At 47.3% G+C, this 26,944-nt stretch overlaps 1 protein-coding gene across 2 annotated transcripts in view; it reads right to left on the reverse strand.

The window, feature by feature from the left end:
• The window catches only part of LOC138487609 (uncharacterized), a 508,482-nt gene that overhangs the window by 264,587 nt on the left and 216,951 nt on the right, over positions 1-26,944 (reverse strand). For both annotated transcript variants that reach the window (XR_011274510.1, XM_069614083.1), the window contains exons 7-8: positions 26,093-26,249; positions 20,162-20,239 (exon numbers count right to left, since the gene is read on the reverse strand). Coding sequence is in view for 1 of the 2 variants with exons in the window: in XM_069614083.1 (XP_069470184.1) it covers positions 20,162-20,239; positions 26,093-26,249 (235 nt within the window). In the remaining variant the exon portion in view is untranslated. The remainder of the gene's footprint in view (positions 1-20,161; positions 20,240-26,092; positions 26,250-26,944) is intronic.

Genomic DNA, 26,944 nt, shown 5'->3' on the forward strand with positions numbered 1-26,944 from the left:
ACCACACCCTCCACGTCTCTCCCTTGAGCCTCTCGAGTCTTCCTTCAGCGTCTACCTTTGCTTGACCTAAATCTCGCTTCTATCTTTCCTCTCCGTCTGCTGCTCTGTCTCAATCTCACTCCCACAGTCGTTTGTTTCTGGCATCTTGATATAGCAGGGTCTGCCCTGGCACATTGACAACAGCTGGTTGAGCGTTTTTCCCGATCGACTATAGCGTTCTCGAGCTTTCCCCCCATCCCTGTACTTCTCACATTAAGACTGTCCGACCCAGTACAATAACACATGGTTTCTGACATAAGTTTAGGAAAAAGAGGTGTGGGCGATGTTATTACTCTATGGGGTTGGAAGTTAAAGGGGCTGTGTCCATGATTCGCCTCCTTGTACCAAGGAGGGAAGTTCGTATCCATGAGGTCCTCCCACATATTACCAACCCTAGGGGGACCATTGGTTAGCACACAGTCCCGTTCATGCAGCGCGGGAACGCCGACCTTCTTGGACCACCCCGACTGGAAACACTGGGACTGTCTTCCTTAGAGACCATGCTGCCTGAAACTGGGTTGCATCTCTCTCCGTTGCCCATGGCTAGGCAGCCATCTTCACCTGGGCCACAGTACACACGTGGCCCTGGACTTGAAATTTCTCCGGTCCACCCGGTCTAACTTCTCGGGTGGCCCAACGCTCCACAGGCCACTGCTTGCACCGGGCAACTATGCTCATGCAGCCCAGGTTAGGTTTTCTTTGGACCTTCCCAGTCTGGCCCCGGGCAGGCCATAATCCTGCCCAGGCCACCGATTGCATCAGGGCCATCCCACACATGTGGCACGTGTTGGGTTTTCTTCAGGCCTGCCCCTTCTGGCCCAGAGGGTGTGTCAGCTTCTCAGGACAGAATGATGCTCGGGCTGAACCACACATGCGGTCCTGGCTAGGCTGATCCTGGCGTACGCAGCCTGACTTGCAGGGATGTTCATGCCCTGGGGGGCCATGGCCCCGGAGAGCATCAGGCTGGTCCTCCTGCTCTCCATCCTTCCCACCAACTGCTGTTTTCTAATTGTTTGTTCCAGTATTCCAGCCATCTCCTTAGCCCAGTCGAGTGACATTGGACAGGGAGGGGGGGAGGAGGGGCCTGTCCATTGCCCTTTCACCCAAAGGTTCCAGGTGGCCCCTGAAAGGGGGTTCATGTTTAAGTCCTGGAGAGTAAGTAAGTCAACGGTGTAAACAATAAACACAAACACATTAGAGAAAGTACTTTTCACTCTGCTGTCTGTATCTTTGGTTACTTTGTATTCCTGTGAAACGGGAAATTATATCTTACCTCCTATTGCAACAAATATATGTATATTGGCCTACGCCAAGATGCTTATAAACCACTTGAGAAGGAATCCATGTTGCAATGTCCTGACCTTAGAATCAATGTAAGCCACCATTTTAGGTCAAACCGCTATTTTAGGTTTTCTCTGTAAAGTCACCCTGTGAGTTAAAATGGTGGACGATGTCATTCCGAAATACAACATGGCCGTCTTGACCTCTGTGTGTAATTAATATGTAACTTGCCTGCAGGCAACTTGTTGGGGTCGTGAACTGAGACCTTGTCCTTCGCTGACATGTGTGTAAAGGATTACTCGTGCAATTAAACTAATCCACAAGCATATGTTAAGAACAATGTATCCAAATACTGAACTAAGAACACTTGTTTAACTACATTGTATTAATGTTTGAGAAGACCTTTATGAGAAATCCTAAAATACACTGTTACCATGTAGACTTGTCGGCGAATGTATTAAAGGCAATCCCTATGCATATAGTGGTATGAACTCAGCATGAACCCTAGATCAGTAATGTATTAGAGGAATATTAACCCGAAGTAGGGTTGGACATCATGTTCGCAAATGGTATAAAAGAGCAACGAATTCTAATGTACAGCCTCTCTCACTAAGCACACTGAACCACTCTGGAGTTCGTTGTGTTGTACTGAGGGCCAATAGCTATCTGTTACCTTTTTTTCTCTGTAACTGTTCAGTATAAATTAAAGATCTTTGTATGTTCCTTTGCAACCCGTGTTCGGTGTATTTCCTTTGGGGTACTCAGCCTGGATATTTTAACTTTGTTTTCACAGTTGGCGCCCGAATAGGGACCCTCAAGATTGATGCTGGATTGTCGAAGGATGACACACGCTATCGGACCGGGATCGGAAGTTGTGACAAAATAAAGGGCCCCTTCTGAACGAGACGTGACACCTCAGCAGCGCTGGACGACCCGATCGCTGGACGATTAGCTTGTGGTCCGAGACGGCATCTCGACGAGGGTCCACTTATCGAGGTGGGCAGATTTGCCGAAATCACCAAACACGAGGTCAAACTAGTTAGGTAAGATTCTTTGTAATCCGATCGGACCTCCTTAGGATTGATCAGGTGAGTCGTGACCCGATTCTTAAATATCCTGATAATTTGATTTTGGCGTATTGTATCTGCAGACACAATTATTGACCAGGTAACACCAATAATTTGATATGCCTGGGAAATTGTCTACCTGCTTCAGGGCGTTGTTCCGCAGTGATAGACAGAATTTAGCCATCCGGCACCACAGGAGGGGTGTCCGGCGTGTACTATGTACTGTAAGGATGGCATTGGAAGTATAGTGTCTAATTATATTTGGCACAGACAAACCAGACATGCCTCCGAATCTCAGTGGCCAACCAATGGTAGTTTTGAAATCCCCCGTATTGAGTATTTAGAGTCAATTCTATTAAAGAAAAAGGCTAGACCTGCAGCATTCGATGTTTTGCAGAATTGGAAAAAAGAAGCGTTGCAGCAACTTAAGAGTAGAGAAAAACATGCGCGCCGTCATAAAACGAACGCCGAAAAAGCATTATTGTATGACAAAGATAAACATTCTGAGTCGACTAGGACTATGGATAGGGCTTTCTCACTTGGAATTCAGAAAATGTATCCTTCCAAAGACCTTCATGTTTCCGATGAATTCATCGACAAATAGTTAAATGAACTCTTCCTCTAGTTACTGTTCCTCCACCTATTCCTCCACCCCTTCCTATTGCACCTGTAATAGTACCTCCATTGAATTTGCCTGTTCCCCCTCTTCCAAGTGGTCTTGTGCCGCTTGTAGCCGATCAGGGTGCAGGGTCAAGTGTTGTCACCCGCAATACTGTACCGCCAGAGAAGAAACGGGATTTGATTGCATGGGCTAAGCATTGTATCGAGAGAGATGATCAAGCTAATGTTTTTGCTACACTTTTTAATATGGATAATTTTCCTGAGAAAAATGTTTTTATTGATGGTTTACGGATTCATTTATGTGTAATGTGGGCCAAATTAAATAATACAGATCTCCCGCAAGGGTTAAGGGATCTAAACACTTTAGCGTTTTCAAGAGACACTGTGGAGAAAGTTAATGGCATGTCGAGAGGTTATTGGAGTATAGAAAGGAGTTGGAAAGGTTACAGAATGAGGATGACGAGGGGAAAGTATGTATGTACAGAAACGGTTCCTTCCTTGTCGAAAATCGATATCTGAGGAAGCACGAATTTGTACCAAAGACGCGCTTAGATGGATTTCAGATATGTCGCTAACTCCAGTTGAGGTATATGACACATACAGTCAGTATACGCCAGAAATGCAGAGGAAAGTGATACAGGTAATGATAGAGTACCTACAGGATGATTGTGTAAAGAGAAAAATGTGATGTCCCACAGAGTTATTGAGTATTTATAAGAGAGCTTTTTCATTTTACACTTCAACTGCTTTAGCGCTCGATTTAGCTCTGTTGCTTAGTAAGCGTTCGGAGTGGCCTACTTCTCAGTTGCCTATGAGAGAGGTTCCTCCGACATTTGTCCCGAAGGTTGAGATTGCGGCTGATGCTGCGGCGGGTATAGTCGCTGTGGACATTCCTGCACATTATGTATCGCAGTTTGTTAATGTCCCGTTCTCAAGACAGGAAGTGAATACTATTAGACAATCTATCCCTGATATTAGGAAAAATCCGACAGGATTCTATAAAGAAATAGAGTCCGTCTTGCAGTCCTCAGTGAAAGACCACCCCAGGTGATACTAACTTTGCCTGATAGAATTATTACAAAATTGAAAACCATAATTCCTGAGAAAATAATTATTTGAGACAAACTTACGGCCTGTGTCCAAGGGAAGTCTGAGGGTGCTACCGAGTTCTTTAATCAGTTCGAACAGGTATTCTCGGATTTCAGCGGATAAGACTTAGGCACAGAGTCTGGGAACAGATTATTTGTGGACAAATTTGTGCGTGGATTGCTGCCTGACATCCAGTCACAAATGATGTCTTCTGAGAGCACTTGGCAGGCGAAGTCCCAATCAGAAGTACTGCACATGGCTCAGAACTACGAGAATCGTGTCAACAATGAAAAAGATAGAGTTGAAAAGCGAAAAGGTGATCTAAAGACTAAAGTACTATTACAGCAAATTGTTAGAGGCCCCAGAGGGGGTAGTTCGCAGATTAGAGGTCAGTATGTTCCACAAGGGAATGTGCCCTTGGGTCCTGTGAACATTAACCAGTGTGCCTATTGTCGACAAGAGGGTCATTGGCGTGCACAATGCCCCGTCCTTCGACAGAGGTCAAATAACACATTTGGGAATATGGGTAGACGATTCAGAGGTCGCCCGGGTGTAGGGGGGCCTGGTAGAGGTCAGTTTGCACAGGATCCTCAGCAACCTTTTTCACAGGATAATCAGACTCCGAGTGTGGATATTAGGAACATATTTGATCATCCTTCTGCTGCATATCTATCTGAAGCGCTTCCTTTTGATGATATTCTGTTTCGTTAGGATTGCCCGAAGCAGGGTCTGGAACCTACACCTATTCCAGTCAATCAGAAAGGTCCCTACGTTGAAATGGTGGTGGGAAATAGGGAACATCGGTTTTTGATAGATACTGGAGCACAGAAGTGTTCCATTGATCATTTACGGGTTCCAAACATTCCACTGTCAGGGCAAACCAATGTTTCTGTAGGGTTTTCTGGCACACCAGTTGTTTGTCCAGTTTCTTCGCCGGTACCCATTTCTTTGGGTCCCTTTACGGACCACTGTCCATTCCTTTTGACTTCAAATTGTGGAGAGAATTTGCTGGGGTTGAATCTATTGAAAGAATTGAATGCGGTAATTCATTGTTCTTCTGACGGAGTGCATTTAACGATTTCACCACAGCAACTTTCTGTCTCGCAATTCTTGACTAGACCTTTGCCGCCAGAATTCATTCATGTACCAGAGAGTTTATGGGCAATTGATGACAATGATGTCGGTTTTTTACAGATTGAACCTGTTAAGATAGTCTTGAAACATGGAATTGAGCTGCCACGCATTCCCTAGTATAAGATTTCAGTTGAGGGCGAGCAAGCTTTGAAATGCATCGTTTCCTATTTTGTGTATCGCGGGTGATTGAGGAAAGTTCAGGAAGTTTGTGCAATAGTCCGATTTGACCAGTCTACAAGAAAGGCGATAATGCAATTCCATTCCGTTTCATAATTGATTTACGTGCCATTAATAAAGTCGTTGCTCCGCAATTTCCAATTGTGCCTGACGTGACGACAATATTAACCATGATTCCAGCTACAGCTACTTACTTTAGTGTTGTGGATCTGAAGAATGCTTTCTTTAGTATTCCTATACACAAGGACAGTAGATACTTTTTTGCGTTCACCTTAGGGGGACGCTTGTTTACATTTACTCGTGCACCGCAAGGTTACACAGAGTCCTAGCATCTACAGTAGGGCTTTGAAAGAACAGCTTGATACTCTTGAATTGCCCTCTACTTGTACATTGCTTCAGTATGTTTATGGCTTGCTTTTAGCTGCAGACTATGAAAGTGCCTGCAAGGAGAGCACTGTGCTGTTGCTTATTCATCTGGCTAATCATGGTCACAAAGCCTTGCTTAAAAAGTTTTAATATTGTTGTCAGGAGGTCGCCTATTTAGGCTATCTCCTGTCAAAGGAGGAAAGAAGATTGGCACCTGAAAGAATAAAACACATTTCTGGCATATCTGTCCCAAATACACAGAAGGAAGTTAGAGCCTTGATAGGTATGGCTTATTACTGTAGGTTGTGGATCCCAAATTTCTCACTAGTGATCAAACCGATGTTGGCTTTGACAAAGAAGGGCATTTCTTCGCCATTGCTGTGGAACACGGAGCACCAGCAATAGTTTGACTTGCTCAAGACTGCATTATGCTCGGCACCAGTTTTGGGCACACCAAACCATGAAAAGGCCTTTGTGTTGTTTGTGCATGAATGTGATGGATGTGCTTTGGCTGTATTAACGCAGGAACATGGAGGGAAAAATAGACTGTGCGGTTACTTTTCTTCCGCCCTTGATCCTGTAGCATGCGCTTTGCAAAGATGTTTGCGAGCTGTCGCTGCTGTTGCTGCGTCTGTAAAACAGAGTGAGGGGATGGTCCTAGGCCATGATCTAACCCTGATGGTGCCTCACTCTGTAGATGTTCTACTGAACTGAACCCAAACGCAACACCTCACTTCCGTACGGTTGACGAGATATGAATTGATCTTGTTTGCTCCTCACATCCAAATAAGGAGGTATTGTGTTCTTAATCCGGCTGAACTCTTACCTTTCCCACAAGGTACTGCTTGCGGCGATGAGTCACATGACTGTCTGTATACTACCGAACAAGAAACAAAGGGTAGAATTGATTTGAAAGACACTCCTTTGAATAATCCGCAAGGAGAGCTGTTTTGTGATGGCTCCTGCTTCAAACTTCCGGATGGTACATCCACAGCTGCTTATGCAATAACCACATTAAGCACGATTGTGGAAACCAAGAGAATCACGCATAACTCTGCGCAGGCCGCAGAGATTATAGCATTGACCCGAGCTTGTGAACTTTCCGAAGGGCTTACAGTAAACATATATACTGATAGTCAGTATGCCTTTGGGGTGGTTCACAACTTTGGGAGACTGGTCAGAGAGAGGGTTCTTAACTTCACATGGCACAAAAATCCAGCATGGCTCCCTAATAGTACAACTTCTCTCAGCACTTGCGCTCCCTATTCAGTTATCCGTCATAAAATGTGCAGCACATCGAAAGATTACAGATGACATACGAAAAGGGAATGCTTTCGCTGATCAGATAGCTAGACAAACTGCTACCGATCTCTTTACGGAGATGTATGTTTCAAGGGAGCCTGTAAATACCTATGCAATGGACGAGGGTGTTGGGTCTGTATGGGATATTCAAGCCGATGCCACGTTAGAAGAATCCAAGAGGTGGGCTGAAGGCTTGGGGAAACTTGATGACGGGTGTTGGGTGGACATAGTTGAAGGGAAATGGCTACTCCCTGACGCGTATGTAATGATGATGGTCATCATGGCCCATGGTCCTACGCATATATGTGCCCAGAAAGGCACGAAAATGTTAGAGAAAGTTTGGGCAAATGACAACATTTTGAAAAATCGCCCAGCGCTATATTCAGGACTGCATGATTTGCCTACAACACAATGTGGGAAAGGGGACAGCAACTCCAGGGGGAAGTTTTGGGCCACCCTCTGTCCCCTTCAAAGTCATCCATTTCGGCTTTATTGAAATGGAACGATGCAACAATATGAAGTATGTATTAGTGGTCATCTGTGCTTTTAGTAAATGGGTTGAGGCTTTCCCTGTCAAAGATGCTACAATCATGACAACTGCGAAAACCATGTTAAAAGAATATTTCCCGTGGTTCGGGCTACCAAGAGTCATCTGGTCGGACAATGGTACACATTTTGTTGCTGCTGTAATTCTGCAGATATGTGCGGCATTACAGATCGACAAGCGGTTCCACTCGGCCAGACACGCTCAGAGCGCCGGACTAGTAGAAAGACACAATGGTATCATCAAGAACAAGCTCTCTAAGACGTGTGCCGGCACTACATTAAAATGGCCGGACGCCTTACCGATCGTGTTATTAGCCATGCGTACAACCCCTCAAACTAAGACTGGGCTCTCTCCATTTGAGGTGGTAATGGGGAGACCTGCCAATATCTGGAACCTTCCTAAATGGAGATCTTTGAGAAATGTATTGCTTTCAGATTATTTCAGCCAGTTGGCTAAAAACCTGTATTTGATTTATCACCAGGTGCGAGAGGCTTTACCTGTGCGATACGAGGGCCCGGGCCACAGCATACGGCCTGGGAACTGGGTGCTCATCAAGGCATTTGAGCGTTCTTCCTGCCTTGCACCTTGCTGGCGGGGCCCATTCCAGGTCCTGTTCGTGACACAGATGGCGGTACGGGTTTCTGGCAGAAAGAACTGGATCCACGCGTCGCACGTCAAGAAACTTCCTCACCCACTGCCACACGATACAGAAGAAACAGAACCCCTTGCTAACGCTGCAACCAATGATCCCAAAGCAGAAGATAGCGCTGAGAGTGTATCAGAGAATCTTTCTGAGCCCGTGAGGCTTGGGAAACCTGCCATTTTGTCGCCACACTCTCCAAAAGTTTTGCTTCCGGAAACTGCTGTTTCAAATGCCCCATCTTCACTTGCTCTTGATACGATGCTTCCAACGGGAAGGGACGACACATTGTTTCCGGATCAATCGTACCGGGAAAAGGAAGGTACAATTTCGTCCAAGAAAAAAGAATTACGGCACGGTTCGGCTGTGCATTCGGAGAAGAAAGGATCATCGAGGGCTTGTTTTTGCCCAAATTTGAGAAAGGGGATTCTGTTGGCTAGGGTTGTGGAAGGACTAACAAGTCGCGCGGCTGGGAGGTCGCCAGCAACAAACATTGTGGGTTTCCGTTTGAAGACTACAATGCCTGCCACCGCTACCGTATGGGACTTGTAAATGATTGTGTGACCAACCGGAATAATGGACAAAGTACTTGGGCCCCGAAAACATATTGCTGTATTTTTATAATAATATTTGGTTTTATTATAGTCACTGTCTTAGGCTTATGGTACCTCGAGGAAACTCATCCTTTAGAGTCCTTGTTACCGACTGAAAATGTACCTACTGTTCCTACTCCCTTCGTACATTTGCATACTCTGTCCTGTCCCCTAGGGACTCCCAGCATAGACAAAGGTACCACAATAATACTCTGTTACTTATCATGAATGCCACGCATGCCATTTTTAATAGGTCCAACTGTTGGGTCTGTTCATATTTACCGCAACACAGGGATAAGGGGCTAGGTTGGTATATTCAACCTTTACCTTTGACAACTGCTTGTTATGCTTCTCTTAGAGCACTGTTCTTTGGCCGATAGAATGATAGCATCTCAGAGAACTTTGATGGCACTAATTTGAATAGTTTTGAGAAACGTGTTCTGACTCCCCTGGGATGCTCGCTTTTCGCAAATAGGAGTAAGCTCAACGTTGCCTCAATTAGGCCTTCTGATAGGCTGTCTCGTCCTTTTCAATCTTTGATTTCCTTTAAAATGGCTCTGATAGGCAATAAGGATGCTATGCCTCCTTCTTACACTGTTAACCATAGCCCCGATTCAGTTTCTTTCTGCAAACAGAGGAATGGTACTCAGTCAATGGGAGATTTTAGAGGTTGTGCCAACGTTGCAAATTTTACTGGGGAAGACAGACCTTTGTATGTAGGCGAACCTGTCTACTTTGTTTTGTGGTAATGTAGCATTTCCATGGTTACCTAGGGATTGGCAGGGAACCTGTCATTTAGGGATCCAGTTACTTGGGGTGTTCATAGCTAGTACTGTAGAGGTTTCAAAGGCTCGTCCACGGCGGGACGAGAATGGTGACACTCCAGCACAGGTCTTGGGAGATGTAGCAAAATCATTTGTGCCATTTTGGGGGCAGATAGCGAATTCCGAAGGTATCAGAAGACTAGTTAGTGAGAGTACTGGAGAGAACCATCAACCGGACCACGGACATACTCTAATATGACACTAGAACAGAAAGCGATAAGACTAGTAGCGCTTCATAACCGGATGGCATTAGATGTCATTCTGGCTGAACGTGGTGGTGTGCTTGCTGTGTTTTCGTGCCAGATTCCTCCCAAACTATCTTCAAGGCAATACAGAATCTGCATGTCCTTAGTTCAGAAGTGCATGTTCCTGAGGGAAACTGGGATCTTAGCACTTGGTTCTGGGACTTCTTGCGATCTTGGGTTTGGAAGGTACTTTCGGTTTTACTGATCATTTTGGGAATTCTGTTGTTCCTTTGTTGTTGTATCCAGTGTCTACCTAGTATATGTTCGATGCTACGGGGATTTTATTTTGCGCACAAGCGATAGGTACGATAGGACATAAAGTGTATGCCCCGGATAAAACCTCCAAGGAATACTTGTTAAAGGAAAGTTTAGCGAATAACCTGATGGTAATAGATATTTCTGACAGCGATTCAGGGTGCATGGACGATGATGCATGGAGTTATTTGCAAGGAGATCCGAAGTAGTTTAGCACTTGGCATAGGCCAAAAAGAAGGGTTTGTAAAACGGGAAATTATATCGTGCCTCCTATTGCAACGAATACATGTATATTGGCCTATGCCAAGCTGTTTATAAGCCACTTGAGAAGGAATCCGTGTTGCAAAGTCCTGACCTTTGAATCAATGTAAGCCACCATTTTAGGTCAATCCACCATTTTAGGTTCTCTCCGTAAAGTCACCCTGTGAGTTAAAATGGTGGACGATGTCATTTCGAAATATAACATGGCCGTCTTGACCTCGGTGTGTAATTAATATGCAACTTGCCTGCAGGCCACTTGTTGGGGTCGTGAACTGAGACCTTGTACTTCGCTGAACTGTGTGCAAAGGATTACTCGTGCAATGAAACTAATCCACGAGCATATGTTAAGAACAATATATCCAAATACTGAACTAAGAACACTTGTTTAACTACATTGTATTAATGTTTGAGAAGACCTTTATGAGAAATCCTAAAATATACTGTTACCATGTAGACTTGTCGGCGAATGTATTAAAGGCAATCCCTATGCATATAGTGGTATGAACTCGGCATGAACCCTAGATCAGTAATGTATTAGAGGAATATTAACCCGAAGTAGGGTTGGACATCATGTTCGCAAATGGTATAAAAGAGCAACGAATTCTAATGTACAGCGTCTCTCACTAAGCACACTGAACCACCCTGGAGTTCGTTGTGTTGTAATGAGGGCCGATAGCTATCTGTTACCTTTTTTTCTCTGTAACTGTTCAGTATAAATTAAAGATCTTTGTATGTTCCTTTGTAACCCGTGTTTGGTGTATTTCCTTTTGGGGTACTCAGCCTCGATATTTTAACTTTGTTTTCACATTCCCTCCAGTGTTGAGCCATGCAGCCCACCTAGCCGGGACCTCATTAGGCCAGGGGTTACCATAGGTATACCCAGAGCCCACCACCGTCAGGCTATTGCAGCTGAATAAAAGGACTGAAGCCCCTGCTGTAATGATCACTCCAGAACAGCCTGGGCACGCATCAAGGGGTTCATTCGAAGACAGCTGTGAAACGACATCAATGTAACCCTTCACTTTTGTCCTCCTGCTTTTCCAGAGTCCCCCACCCCCAGAGCTTATTTTGGAATGACATACCTGCGTGCCAGCTGGAAGACAGACACCAAGTCCCACAGAGTCATTTTAAACCGTATATGTCCTATACCGCTAACCGAGCTGTCAGGGAGGGTCTTTTGCTTGAAGAGATGAAGTAACCGATTTCAGGGGATTAAGCCCCACTCCTCTCCGAGGTAATTAGACCAGCGATGCAGGGTGCTGCAGTCTGACTTTGGGTCTCATTAAGAGTTTGGCAGTGCAGGATAAAATGGCAATAAACTGGGTGCCATTGCGTTAACACCACTTTAATACCACAAGTGAATTCCGAGGTAGGGGGTGAAGTGAAGGGTTTCACTCGAGTATAAACCCCACTGAACTTCCAAAATTGTCAGATTTACTGCAGCGGAATTAGTGCTCGGGGGGGTATTATGGCTTCCAAAATGGGGAATTATACCACTGTAACCCCACTCTTGCAGTAAATCCTCAGGACTGAATTGTAGTAACCAGAAATGTGTTGGCGGTAATTCCAAGCTCCTAAGGAGGCCATTTGTTCCTTGGCAGTAATTCCAAGCTCCTAAGGAGGCCATTTGTTCCTTGGCAGTAATTCCAAGCTCCTAAGGAGGCCATTTGTTCCTTGGCGGTAATTCACAACTCCCAAGGAGGCCATTTGTTCCTATTAAAGAGTGAATGTGAACTGATGCACCCCCACACCGCCATGGCTGGGACAACCTAGCGTTTTAAAGGCTGCAGGAGCCAGGACCAGTCGAGACCGGCTGGAATGGATGTCTAAAGAGAAGGCGAGCAGGAAAACCTGGAGTTGGCTAGGAAGAAGTCTATATGTGGCGGCTCACATGGATTCAGTGATCGGTAAACTGTTTAATGTTGGGAATCCACATTGGGTTTATCCGCTAATCTCACAGGGATTCTATGTGGGCCGATTCTGATCTGATTCTAAGAGCCACTTTAGCTAAAAGGCAAGCAGTAAATGACTATATTGACACAATGACCACCTCATCAGGCAAGATGAGTTGATAACCGAAAACGAGACTCTGGAAAGCCTATCAGTTTAAAAAACACTGCCTTGAATTCCCAAGGCAACTGGATGTCAACTGCATGGAAATTATTGACGATATGAACTAATTAAAAGAGACTATTAAGATGAAATCTGGCGAGTGGGACTTCAACACGACCCCTAGTGGAATTGCTGCATTGGACAATACGGCCTTCTTCCCTTCACAGGAACAAAGCATGTCGTATGGGAATTTATTTTGCTGTGACCTTCAGAAAGGGTTGTTCCCCCCACAAATACAATATCGCCTAACCTCACCCCACCATCTACCGCAAGGTGGTAATAAAAAGTGGTACAAATAATTTAGAGCAGTTCAAGTTCGTCAAAAAGACACAATCCCTTTAAGAGCAATGGGCCCAAGATGTCCCTTTAACTAACGCAGCCTACAGACCTGAGGCTGCCCACAGCCACCTTGGACTCCAATCAACCACTCAAGGTGCTGTGAGACAGGCATGGTATCAAGAGAGATGCCACAGACAACAGATGTATAGTTCTCAACAAAACGTTATTAATGACCAGGATGGTGTAGCGCCCAACTTTCCCTATAATATAGTGGGATTTTCCCTGCCTAAAGAAACCTAAGGAAAGTCTCTGTCTGCAAGTCCAAAATAACAGTCTGTATGTGTCAGAAGCTCTGCTTGTCCTCACAACTATAATACAATAGGAGGGGGGAATCTTCTCAGGAAAATATAAGTGTTCAAAGGTAAATACTAAGCTACTTCCAGCTTGAGGTTTTCTTGGGGGCCCCGTTTCAAGTTCAATACAGTTCCAATATAGGTTCACTTCAATGGAGTTTGGTCAAGTTCTGAAATTACCTTCTCCAAGTTCAAATCAAGCACAATCAACACAAAATGGAGGTCCCGGGACTCCCTTCCACAAGACAGAGTTCTCCGGTTGTTTGACTATCAGGATTCTATTTATTTTACTGAGCATTTATAAGGTGGTTTATACAGCAGAATGGTTTCAAAGTGCCACATGGCTAAATGGGAAGGGAACAGGGGAAATAAAAACAGCAAAACAGTAATGTACAGTGGTCGTCTTACTAGGCCTTGTGGAATTTGGACGTGTAAGTGCATTGAGGAGAAGTGGAGGGGAATGGGATGGAGCAGGGAACAGAGGAGTGGACGAGCGCTGCAGGAGGGCCCAGGAGGGAAGTGCTAAGGGGATCCGAGGAGGAGAACATCAGGCTAAGTGCTGGTACAGGCGACTCTCAAAGTGGGACGTGGCACCACCGAGCAGGGGCCTGCAGGGCAGTGCAATGGGGGGAGGGGTGCTGATATTGACTGGGATCCTGCGAGGTTCATGAGGATCAGGTCACCAGTCACAGTGGAAGTGGGGTGATTAGCAGGGAAGAGAAAGGGGAAAGGGGGAAAGAGGTAGAGAAGAGCAGAGTTATGAGCAGTTTCCAGAATTTAAGGAGGTCCGGCTCAAGTCTTAGGGGGGCAGGGAGGCTGTTCCAGAGGGAGGCACTGCCAAGAAGAGAGATCTGCCCCACACGCTCTGCTTGGAGAAGCGTTTCACAGTCAGAGAGTTGCTAGGGTGACAGAGAGAGTAGACGAGACCCCAAACCTACAGACGAGGCAATGAAAAGAGGAGCTGGATTGAATAGGAATGATGGAAGCAGGGACCCACTCATGGAAGATCAGGGCACTCTACCTGCAGGTCTGTTGGGTCTGTGTTTGGAGAGGATTTTGTAGGCCACAGGAAGCAGTGTGTCAAGAGCAGTGACAGAGCTGGCATTGAACCACGTCTCGGTAAGAGCGAGGATATCCAGGTCAAAGTCTTCGAGAAGGAGACAGATGTCAGAGGAGTGTTTGACAGCAGAGCAAGCATTCAGAGTAGCCAAGTGAAGCCGTTTACCACCTTTGTAGGTTTGCTGAGGGGGGTCTACAGGGGCATGGTACTTTCATCAGTAGTGAGGGGAGAGGAAACAGGGGTGGCAGGAAGTTTATGAGAGAAGGCAGGCGCCGGTCGACAAGGAGAAGAGTAGGTTGAGAATCTTGGGCCTTGATAGTGCCATTGTGATCGACATGAATGATACACGGAGAGGAAGAGACGTATGCAAGGAGTACTTCCCACTTAGTGCTACCATTAATGGGTGAAGAGGAGAGTGGAGACCAGATGGGGCCCCACAGGTCAGGAGAGGGGACTTTATTCTTCCAGACTTTATGAGGGAGGAAGGATAAGTGATAGAATAGCAGTTAGAATAGACAGGAGAGATAGAGAGTGCCTTGGGGGTGGAGGGGGGGGAAAAGAGGGATGAGCAGGGGCGCTGCACAGTGCACGGGAATTCATAAAGTGGCCCAGCAGCCAGGCAGGTGGAGGAGGTGTGCACAGGAGGGCCAAGAGTGCAAAGGAGGCCAAGAGTGCAAAGGAGGCCAAGAGTGCAAAGGAGGGCCAAGCGTGCACAGAATAAAAAAAGCACACCTAGATTTGAATTTGCCAAAAAGCATTAGTACAGCACAAAATGGGGGATAATGATATTAAAGGCGTGCTTAAAAATGGATGCAGGGTTTGGCACTTGCAGGCAGCAGGGAGCGATGCAATGCGAGAGAAAAGGCACCGGTGATTGAGTAACAGGCTCACACCTGAGAGGCAGCATTAGGCTGGACATACAATGGGGCTCGTAGACTAGCTTCCTTTCCCCAAGACTTTAACTCCACACTCACAATGGTTTCACACTCACAATGGTTTCACACTCACAATGGTTTCATCTGCACAAAGTTCCAAAGAAAACACCGGGTCTACTTGACCCACCTTCAGGTTTGCTTTACCAGGTGTTTCACAGTTCTTTACAGCTTGTTCACCATTCAGGGCTCTCTGGTGTAGGCTCAGTTGTCAGACCTCACGGTCCACCCATCACAGGTCACACAACCATAAGTCTCTGCAAAGCTGTTGGGCCCCTGATAGGCTCTTCTGCCTTGGGCTTTCACTTTCTATCTGCATATTCCTTGTAACACTCTGATACCAGTTCTTGGCTTGTCATACACTCGTGACTCTTTCTCGCGTTTGCAGTTATTATTGACAGCCTCCCTTCTCTTTGCAATTGTAATGTTCAAAGTTCACACTGTGATTTACTGGCAGTGTGCCGTTTGATATGTCTATTTGACTTAGAGTGTTCATTCATCATTCAGCACATCATAGTTTACTCAATAGCAGCATTCTTTCAGTTCGGTATTCAATAAGTGTAGTATTTACGTGCTCACTAAAATAGCATTGTAGTGTATTCAATAAGTAGCTTCCTTTCAGTTTGGTACTCAATATGGGTAGCATTTACTTATGCTCTTGGACCGTTATTTGCAGTCCCTTCGGAGTGCTCCGATCTTTACAGTGTCCTCTGACACTTACCGGTTCTTCGCAACTCCTCCCTGCAGCTCTCTCCGAATGGGAAACAAACCGCTAAGCTCGCCGGCCACGTCTCCACATACACACAGGCTTCTCTGCTCTGCTTCACACGAGGTCTGCGTACCCGACATCATCTGCGGCTCCAGCTGCACCTGGGCGCGCACAGCTCTTTTCGTTCCTCTGCTGTACAGCAGTGCCTGCTGCCCGTCTTCCAATAAGATCGTTCCCGGTCCTCCAAAGACCCTCTAGCATGTCTCCCAGGATCGTTGCGGCGTCTCTGCTTATTGTCCCAACACGGCTGATTCTCTCCCTTCACTCTGTGATTTTGGGCTCCATCTTTTGTACTCTTTACCATTATTAACAGGTTGCAGGTGAGGTGGGTTAAACTCAATTGCCTGACCTTGTATAAGCCTGTTAGTGTGACATGCCTTTCTTCTACATCCCAGTTGTGAGAAATGAGGTGTCTCACCCACTAGTACCTAGAGAATCTGTCATCCAGGTGGCCAGGACACGGCCATCGCTTTTGGATCCAGTTCCTGGGGGTGGACCAGTGCGAGAGGATCACCTGGGTGAGGGGTCTTTGGGACTGGGACACAGGATGGTGAGACACGGTATCCCCTTCCCTATAACACCTTTACCCCATCCTACCAGGTAGGATATTTTGGAACTCTGTCCCCCAACCCCTTTTTACAACACTAACACTTTCTCACAGGTAGCCCACTATGAGAGAAAATGGACCAACACCCGAGCCGTATACTTGACATGTCCCAATACAATGGTCAGGCGAGGTCAGGCAATTTACTTCCCATCGCACACACCTGACTTTCATTAAGCTTCCCCACATGGATAAAACGCAGAGCATGAGAGTACACTCTGAGTGAGGCAAGGAAACAACAGTTCCAAGATGGCAGTTTACAGAGAGAAGAAAGATGGCAAGACAGAAGGGGGTCGCAGCGAGGGAAGTTCGCTTCACCTTTTTGACAAGGAACCATTTTTCTGAAACTTCTAGAATAGAAAGCATAACACCAGGAAACCAGGCTGAAGAATCCTGCACTGTGTCGTAGGTACCCGGGCCCTCCTGCGTCGATAACGCCAGCTGCCGGGGTACTGTCCTTGGCTTCAAGAACAAAGCAGCATCAATGAAATCAACACAGCTGGTGAGTTAGGGAGACTGCTGCAAGACTGGTCTGTCTTGAAGCCCAGGTTGCAAGTGGCAACATTGTATGGCGAGTGCTGGAATGAACATTGTTTGAAACGCTTGTGATAACCGACGCAAGTGAAGTTGAAATGCTGATGAGTGATTGAACTTTGGAACCAAGATACGATACCTTTGACAGAGTGGTCCGGCACCGCATGTGTGCTCAATCGAAGGTCTGTGTAAGGTATCCAGCTGAGAAGTGACGACAAAAGTGAAAGAGTTGTAAAGAACTGTGAATTGAAGTGGTCCTGCAACGGGTCAAGCAAAATCCTGGGCACAATCAAAAGTCTTCTATGTTGATACAGTAAAGAAAGTTTGTGGCAAAGTAGATAAAAGTTGGTCCGACCCCGACAGAGGGAGATCAATGAAAAGTTTTGTGTTAAAGGGGGTCTGAGCCCGGCGGAGGGGACCCGGGGTGAACAGAAAATCACTGGAGAATTTGTACATGTGAAATCCTAAGAAGAAGAAAGGAACTTTGATATTCGTTGTGATGGATCAAGCCCTCTGAAATAAGAGACTTTGAATGGCAAATAGACTTTGACACATAAGGCCATGATAGTGAAATATTGAACTGCATCCTCGTGCTAGAGAAGCCAGAGACTGTGCCAAGCTCAAGTGTGCCTCCTTGTCCTGTGCTGAAAACATTGGGAAGGGAAGCCAGAGGCTTGAATATCCGGACATATCATTTATTGAAAACTTTTCTTTTGCATAACATTGTTTACCACACTATTTGTATTTAGAATAAAGAATTGGCTATAGGTTCATTAGTATAGGCCCTTTTATTTGACAGACTCGACTAGGACTGCGTTATTATTGTTGGTCGTAGTTTACTCACATCTTTAGATTTGGGACTAGATAGATGTTTTATAAACCCAATTGAAGTTCAATGAACACCCTTGAACTGTGATCACTTGTGTTTGTCTTACTGTTGTCACCATGAGTTCTGCACATTACACAGTACTAGAGTGGTGTTTGCAATAGCTGCCTCTTCCTCTTCTCAGTATTTGGTGGGAAACTAAAGGGAAATATGGGATAAGATTGGCAATACCCCATGAAGACTGAGAGAAGGGTCAGGTAGCTCAGTGTTAATGATGGGGGAATAGTGTGTCTCGCCTTCAGGCACCCTCTCTCCAATGCCAAAGGACCCTCCACCCAGGTGATCCTACCTGGCTTGTCCACCCCCAGGGATCCAAAAGCAATGGCCCTTCCCTGGCCACCTTAACAGAAGATCCCTGGGGAGTCGCTACGAGAGTACCTTCAGGTTTCTCACAGTGTACACACTTATAATTACGATTCTCTCATTCGAAGTGCCATTGCAGGAGTGTTCCTGCACCCACCCACCATCAAAGCTGCGCCGTTCTCGGTTGGAGCCGCACCAAACCGTAGTTTTGAGTATCTCAACTTCTGTGACGCCAAGCTGCCCCTTAGTCCAGAAAATCAACCTACAGCTGCACCCTGGAAAAGCTGGATCCTAATCAGAGCAGTGTATTCGACAGCTTGGGTCAGAAACACTCGATAGATTTATAACTTAGTGGGCGTGGGCCTTGGACTGCTCCTACAAAGAAATCCAAGATGCTACCAACCACATAGGAACAGAGTTCTTAACAATTCCCATGAGCAAAGGAGAATGGGGTTCAGCAGTTCCAACCACATGGCCCCCATTTGTCCATTATAACTACGCAGCAACAGGACCATCATCCTCTCGACAAAGCAGACATCTGCTCTTGTTTCATGTGCGCACATGCTAGGACCACTGACTGCAGGGATTGGTCCAATGGCCCCATGGGCCTCACATAGAAGGGCCACTGGCTTTACTAAGCTCTGATGAGACTTGTACTAAGCCCATTGCGGCCTTTGACCTATAGCGCTGTTAATTTCAAACTTTCGCGTGCCGCTAAATTGCACAAAGAGATTGTACTACATTTTAACTATTTGCACAAAGAGATTGTACTACATTTTAACTATTTGCACAAAGAGATTATACTACATTTTAACTTTATGAGATACACCTCTGCAGGGAAATTCCATTAGTCAAAGTGATAACTGTTTTGGCTTATGCGCTCTTCTGCCTTACGTTTTGGACACCACTACCAACAGATGAGCCCAGGTTAGTCTAGAGAACATTGCCCTCCCAGCATCACAAACCACTCTAAAGTCCCTTCCATGGAGTGCAGAGGCAGTATGAGAAGCAAGGTGGTGAGTGACATTGAGACCAGGCGGTGCAGGCACAGCAGAGTGGTGCAGGCACAGCAGTGCACGGCAGCACCTACTGCACAGATCGCCCCTGCCACAATCAGATGCCAGGTGCTGCGGCTTTAGGTGTTGTGGCACTTTCAGGTGTCCAGACATTTGGTCGACCTAAAACTGGTCGAATTACATTTGGTCGACGCAATTTAGTCGAAAACCAAATGGTCAAATTATTTTTTTTAATTATATATTTATTTTTCGGGTTTTCGTTTTTTACAAAAATGGGTTTTTAGAAAAAAAAGGGGGTTGGGGGGGACCCCCCCCCAAAAAAAAAAAAAAAGGTGAAAATAAAAAAAAATAAAAATTCATTCGACCATTTGGTTTTCGACCAAATTGGTTCGACCATTTGTCTGGTCGACCAATTTTTTTCGACCAAATGTCTGGTAACCGCACTTTCATATATTACCTGACGTCCTGAAACCATCTGGAACCCGCGCCCAAGCAGTGGTGTGCGGCCATCCCATGACACCCATTACCAGGGGCGTTGCTATGGGGGCTATAGCCCCTGATCTTTTGGTTGTAGCCCCTGATAGAATCTCAGGAGCTATAGCCAAAAAGACTAGCTAGCCCCCAGTCCCAACAGTTCTGACATCAGCTTAGCCCCGGGTCTTTTCCAGACCTAGAAACTCCCCTGCCCATTACTGTGCCCGAGTAGCTTCCGAAAAACCAATCCATACAGTCTTGGGGGGGGTGGCAGAGGTCTGGGAGGGGTAAAAGGAGAGGGAATGGCTGGGGCACCAATCCCTGCTTCACTTGTTTGCTTCTAGGGCTCCATAGCGCATACCGGAACTACCCCCAAAGCAAAGCATTCCAGTGCTTACCACTTGTCCGATGAGCTGGAAGCCGGACGGTAACTTCATCCCATAGACCGGAACATGCATCACGTTAATGAGCCACTCCTGGCGAGCAGAAAAAAGGCAAAACATGCATTTATCCCATGTAAAGGCAATCAAACACTTCCTACAATGTGCAACAACACAACGTCCTATTGGTCAGGATGGACTCAATACAAATCATGACTGTGAAAATTGAACTCCGGCAGCAGCAGTGCAATGCACTGAAAATGCACCAAGGACTGCACGCCATAACCAAGCATGCACTGATAATGCACCAAGCACTGCACGCCATAACCAACCATGCACTGATAATGCACCAAGCACTGCACACCATAACCAAGCACGCACTGATAATGCACCAAGGACTGCACGACATAACTAAGCACGCACTGATAATGCAGAAAGGACTGCATGCCATAACCAATCACCCACTGATAATGCACCAAGCACTGCACGCCATAACCAAGCACGCAATGATAATGCACGAAGGACTGCACGCCATAACCAAGCACGCAATGATAATGCACGAAGGACTGCAATCGATAACCAAGCACGCACTGATAATGCAGCAAGCACTGCACGCCATAACCAAGCACGCAATGATAATGCACGAAGGACTGCACGCCATAAACAAGCACGCAATGATAATGCACGAAGGACTGCAATCGATAACCAAGCACGCACTGATAATGCAGCAAGCACTGCATGCCATAACCAAGCACCCACTGATAATGTAGCAAGGACTGCACGCCATAACCAAGCACCCACTGATAATGCACCAAGGACTGCACGCCATAACCAAGCACGCACTGATAATGCACAAATTACTGCACGCCATAACCAAGCACCCACTGATAATGCAGCAAGGACTGCACGCCATAACCAAGCACGCACTGATAATGCAGCAAGGACTGCACGCAATAACCAAGCACGCACTGATAATGCAGCAAGGACTGCACGCCATAACCAAGCACGCACTGATAATGCAGCAAGGACTGCACGCCATAACCAAGCACCCACTGATAATGCACCAAGGACTGCATGCCATAACCAAGCACGCATTGATAATGCACCAAGCACTGCACGCCATAACCAAGCACGCACTGATAATGCACCAAGCACTGCACGACATAACCAGGCACGCACTGATAAAGCACCAAGCACTGCACGACATAACCAAGCACGCACTGATAATGCACCAAGGACTGCACGCCATAACCAAGCACCCACTGATAATGCACCAAGCACTGCACGCCATAACCAACCATGCACTGTTAATGTACCAAGCACTGCACACCATAACCAAGCACGCACTGATAATGCACCAAGGACTGCACGACATAACCAAGCACGCACTGATAATGCAGCAAGGACTGCACGCCATAACGAAGCAAGCACTGATAATGCAGCAAGGACTGCACGCCATACCCAAGCACCCACTGATAATGCAGCAAGGACTGCACGCCATAACCAAGCACGCACTGATAATGCAGCAAGGACTGCACGCCATAACCACACTGGTAATGCAGCAAGGACTGCACGCCATACCCAAGCACCCACTGATAATGCAGCAAGGACTGCACGCCATAACCAAGCAGGCACTGATAATGCAGCAAGGACTGCACGCCATAACCAAGCACCCACTGATAATGCAGCAAGGACTGCACGCCATAACCAAGCACCTACTGATAATGCAGCAAGGACTGCAAGCCATAACCAAGCACGCACTGATAATGCAGCAAGGACTGCACGCCATAACCGCACTTGTAATGCACCAAGGACTGCACGCCATAACCAAGCACGCACTGATAATGCAGCAAGGACTGCACGCCATACCCAAGCACCCACTGATAATGCAGCAAGGACTGCACGCCATAACCAAGCACGCACTGATAATGCAGCAAGGACTGCACGCCATAACCAAGCACGCACTGATAATGCAGCAAGGACTGCACGCCATAACCAAGCACGCACTGATAATGCAGCAAGGACTGCACGCCATAACCAAGCACCCACTGATAATGCACCAAGGACTGCATGCCATAACCAAGCACACATTGATAATGCACCAAGCACTGCACGCCATAACCAAGCACGCACTGATAATGCACCAAGCACTGCACGACATAACCAAGCACGCACTGATAATGCACCAAGGACTGCACGCCATAACCGCACTGGTAATGCACCAAGGACTGCACGCCATAACCAACCACCCACTGATAATGCAGCAAGGACTGCACGCCATAACCAAGCACGCACTGATAATGCAGCAAAGACTGCACGCCATACCCAAGCACCCACTGATAATGCAGCAAGGACTGCACGCCATAACCAAACACGCACTGATAATGCAGCAAGGACTGCACGCCATAACCACACTGGTAATGCACCAAGGACTGCACGCCATAACCAAGCACGCCATAACCAAGCACGCACTGATAATGCAGCAAGGACTGCACGCCATACCCAAGCACCCACTGATAATGCAGCAAGGACTGCACGCCATAACCAAGCACGCACTGATAATGCAGCAAGGACTGCACGCTATAACCAAGCACGCACTGATAATGCAGCAAGGACTGCACGCCATAACCAAGCACCCACTGATAATGCACCAAGGACTGCATGCCATAACCAAGCACGCATTGATAATGCACCAAGCACTGCACGCCATAACCAAGCACACACTGATAATGCACCAAGCACTGCACGACATAACCAAGCACGCACTGATAAAGCACCAAGCACTGCACGACATAACCAAGCACGCACTGATAATGCACCAAGGACTGCACGCCATAACCAAGCACCCACTGATAATGCACCAAGCACTGCACGCCATAACCAACCATGCACTGTTAATGTACCAAGCACTGCACACCATAACCAAGCACGCACTGATAATGCACCAAGGACTGCACGACATAACCAAGCACGCACTGATAATGCACCAAGGACTGCACGCCATAACCAAGCACCCACTGATAATGCACCAAGCACTGCACGCCATAACCGCACTGGTAATGCACCAAGGACTGCACGCCATAACCAAGCACCCACTGATAATGCAGCAAGGACTGCACACCATAACCAAGCACGCACTGATAATGCAGCAAGGACTGCACGCCATACCCAAGCACCCACTGATAATGCAGCAAGGACTGCACGCCATAACCAAGCACGCACTGATAATGCAGCAAGGACTGCACGCCATAACCACACTGGTAATGCACCAAGGACTGCACACCATAACCAAGCATGCACTGATAATGCAGCAAGGACTGCACACCATAACCAAGCACCCACTGATAATGCAGCAAGGACTGCACGCCATAACCAAGCACCTACTGATAATGCAGCAAGGACTGCAAGCCATAACCACACTGGTAATGCACTAAGGACTGCACGCCATAACCAAGCACGCCATAACCAAGCACGCACTGATAATGCAGCAAGGACTGCACGCCATACCCAAGCACCCACTGATAATGCAGCAAGGACTGCACGCCATAACAAAGCACGCACTGATAATGCAGCAAGGACTGCACGCCATAACCAAGCACGCACTGATAATGCAGCAAGCACTGCATGCCATAACCAAGCACCCACTGATAATGCACCAAGGACTGCACGCCATAACCACGCACTGATAATGTACCAAGGACTGCACGCCATAACCAAGCACGCACTGATAATGCACAAATTACTGCACGCCATAACCAAGCACCCACTGATAATGCAGCAAGGACTGCACGCCATAACCAAGCACGCACTGATAATGCAGCAAGGACTGCACGCAATAACCAAGCACGCACTGATAATGCAGCAAGGACTGCACGCCATAACCAAGCACGCACTGATAATGCAGCAAGGACTGCACGCCATAACCAAGCACCCACTGATAATACACCAAGGACTGCATGCCATAACCAAGCACGCATTGATAATGCACCAAGCACTGCACGCCATAACCAAGCACGCACTGATAATGCACCAAGCACTGCACGAAATAACCAAGCACGCACTGATAAAGCACCAAGCACTGCACGACATAACCAAGCACGCACTGATAATGCACCAAGGACTGCACGCCATAACCAAGCACCCACTGATAATGCACCAAGCACTGCACGCCATAACCAACCATGCACTGTTAATGTACCAAGCACTGCACACCATAACCAAGCACGCACTGATAATGCACCAAGGACTGCACGACATAACCAAGCACGCACTGATAATGCACCAAGGACTGCACGCCATAACCAAGCACCCACTGATAATGCACCAAGCACTGCACGCCATAACCGCACTGGTAATGCACCAAGGACTGCATGCCATAACCAAGCACCCACTGATAATGCAGAAAGGACTGCACGCCATAACCAAGCACGCACTGATAATGCAGCAAGGACTGCACGCCATACCCAAGCACCCACTGATAATGCAGCAAGGACTGCACGCCATAACCAAGCACGCACTGATAATGCAGCAAGGACTGCACGCCATAACCACACTGGTAATGCACCAAGGACTGCACACCATAACCAAGCACGCACTGATAATGCAGCAAGGACTGCACGCCATAACCAAGCACCCACTGATAATGCAGCAAGGACTGCACGCCATAACCAAGCACCTACTGATAATGCAGCAAGGACTGCAAGCCATAACCAAGCACGCACTGATAATGCAGCAAGGACTGCACGCCATAACCGCACTTGTAATGCACCAAGGACTGCACGCCATAACCAAGCACGCCATAACCAAGCACGCACTGATAATGCAGCAAGGACTGCACGCCATACCCAAGCACCCACTGATAATGCAGCAAGGACTGCACGCCATAACCAAGCACGCACTGATAATGCAGCAAGGACTGCACGCCATAACCAAGCACCCATTGATAATGCAGCAAGGACTGCACGCCATAACCAAGCACCCACTGATAATGCAGAAAGGACTGCACACCATAACCAAGCACGCACTGATAATGCAGCAAGGACTGCACGCCATACCCAAGCACCCACTGATAATGCAGCAAGGACTGCACGCCATAACCAAGCACGCACTGATAATGCAGCAAAGACTGCACGCCATAACCACACTGGTAATGCACCAAGGACTGCACACCATCACCAAGCACGCACTGATAATGCAGCAAGGACTGCACGCCATAACCAAGCACCTACTGATAATGCAGCAAGGACTGCAAGCCATAACCGCACTTGTAATGCACCAAGGACTGCACGCCATAACCAAGCACGCCATAACCAAGCACGCACTGATAATGCAGCAAGGACTGCACGCCATACCCAAGCACCCACTGATAATGCAGCAAGGACTGCACGCCATAACCAAGCACGCACTGATAATGCACCCAGGACTGCACACCATAACCAAGCACGCACTGAGCAGGGGTGCAATATGCAAGCCAGGCATCACCACCAATTCTCCACATGCACACAACGTCTTCCTCCGCAAGAGTCAATCGCAAGTGGCGAGTGCACATTTTGAGGCCTGAAGGTTTTGAGGACCCTGGTCTCGGGGTGTTCTCCCTGTATCTGGACTCAACTGCACCTAAAGAGAAAGGCCACTGGGGAGCTCGGGGTCTTACAAGGCGGCGACAGGGACTCGCCACCCGGGCAATACTGCCCCTGTCTGACTGGTTTGGACGGGTCTGCAGAGCGGTTATTCTCTTCTGTGACACGACTTAAGGATGTATTGCCATTAAAGCAACAGTCCCAGTGGGGGGGAGGGCGGGGGCTGAATCCAGTCTCCTTATCGATCCTTCCAGAGCAGTCGTGCATTCGGGAACGCGCCACTGGTGAGCGCTTCCGCTGTCACACTCAGTCCACGTGCACATCAGCAAATGCCACACGACTGACTATAAAGAACACACATATGAATTACCAAATACTTTCCCAAAACTCTGTCTTCCACGTTATCGTGGAGGTTTAAGAACTGCTCTAGGGAGCCGAGGGTCTTCCGTCTTAAGCAGTAGAACACCACACTGGCCAGTCTGGAGCTGGTTACTTCCGGGGACGGTTTCTCATAGAATTTCGTGACCCTGTAAAGCAAGGAAGATATAACCAATGTATTCTGTGTCAAAACAGCGATAAAGGTCCCGCCCGGCCCTGAACTGAACTGTGACACCATGGGTAAGGGTGGACTGGCCTACAGGGAAGTCTGGAGATTTCCTGGTGGACCTCTGCACCATGAGTAGGGGTGGACTGGCCTACAGGGAAGTCTGGAGATTTCCTGGTGGACCTCTGCTCCATGGGCAGGGGTGGACTGGCCTACAGGGAAGTCTGGAGATTGCCTGGTGGACCTCTGCACCATGAGTAGGGGTGGACTGGCTTACAGGGAAGTCTGGAGATTTCCTGGTGGACCTCTGCACCATGGGTAGGGGTGGACTGGCCTAACGTGAAGTCTGGAGATTTCCTGGTGGGCCTCTGCACCATGGGCAGGGGTGGACTGGCCTACAGGGAAGTCTGGAGATTTCCTGGGGGACCTCTGCACCATGGGCTGTGGTGGACTGGCCTATGGGGCAGTCTGGAGTGTTGTCCGCCTAGGTCTTTTGTGAGCACTGAATATTTGTTTATTCATCCAGCCAGGACACACACAATTAAGATGCCATTTTAGCTTCCATTGTGTAAAATGGGATAACTTGGGAAAACAAACCGAGAGCCTCTCTTGGTTTCCAGTCCACCGTGCAGACCCCTTTTACATCAAACAAACTTCCCGGTGAGGCCATACAAATGG

Source organism: Ambystoma mexicanum, chromosome 9, assembly GCF_040938575.1.
Source record: "Ambystoma mexicanum isolate Mex_15411 chromosome 9, UKY_AmexF1_1, whole genome shotgun sequence".
NCBI lineage: Eukaryota > Metazoa > Chordata > Amphibia > Caudata > Ambystomatidae > Ambystoma > Ambystoma mexicanum.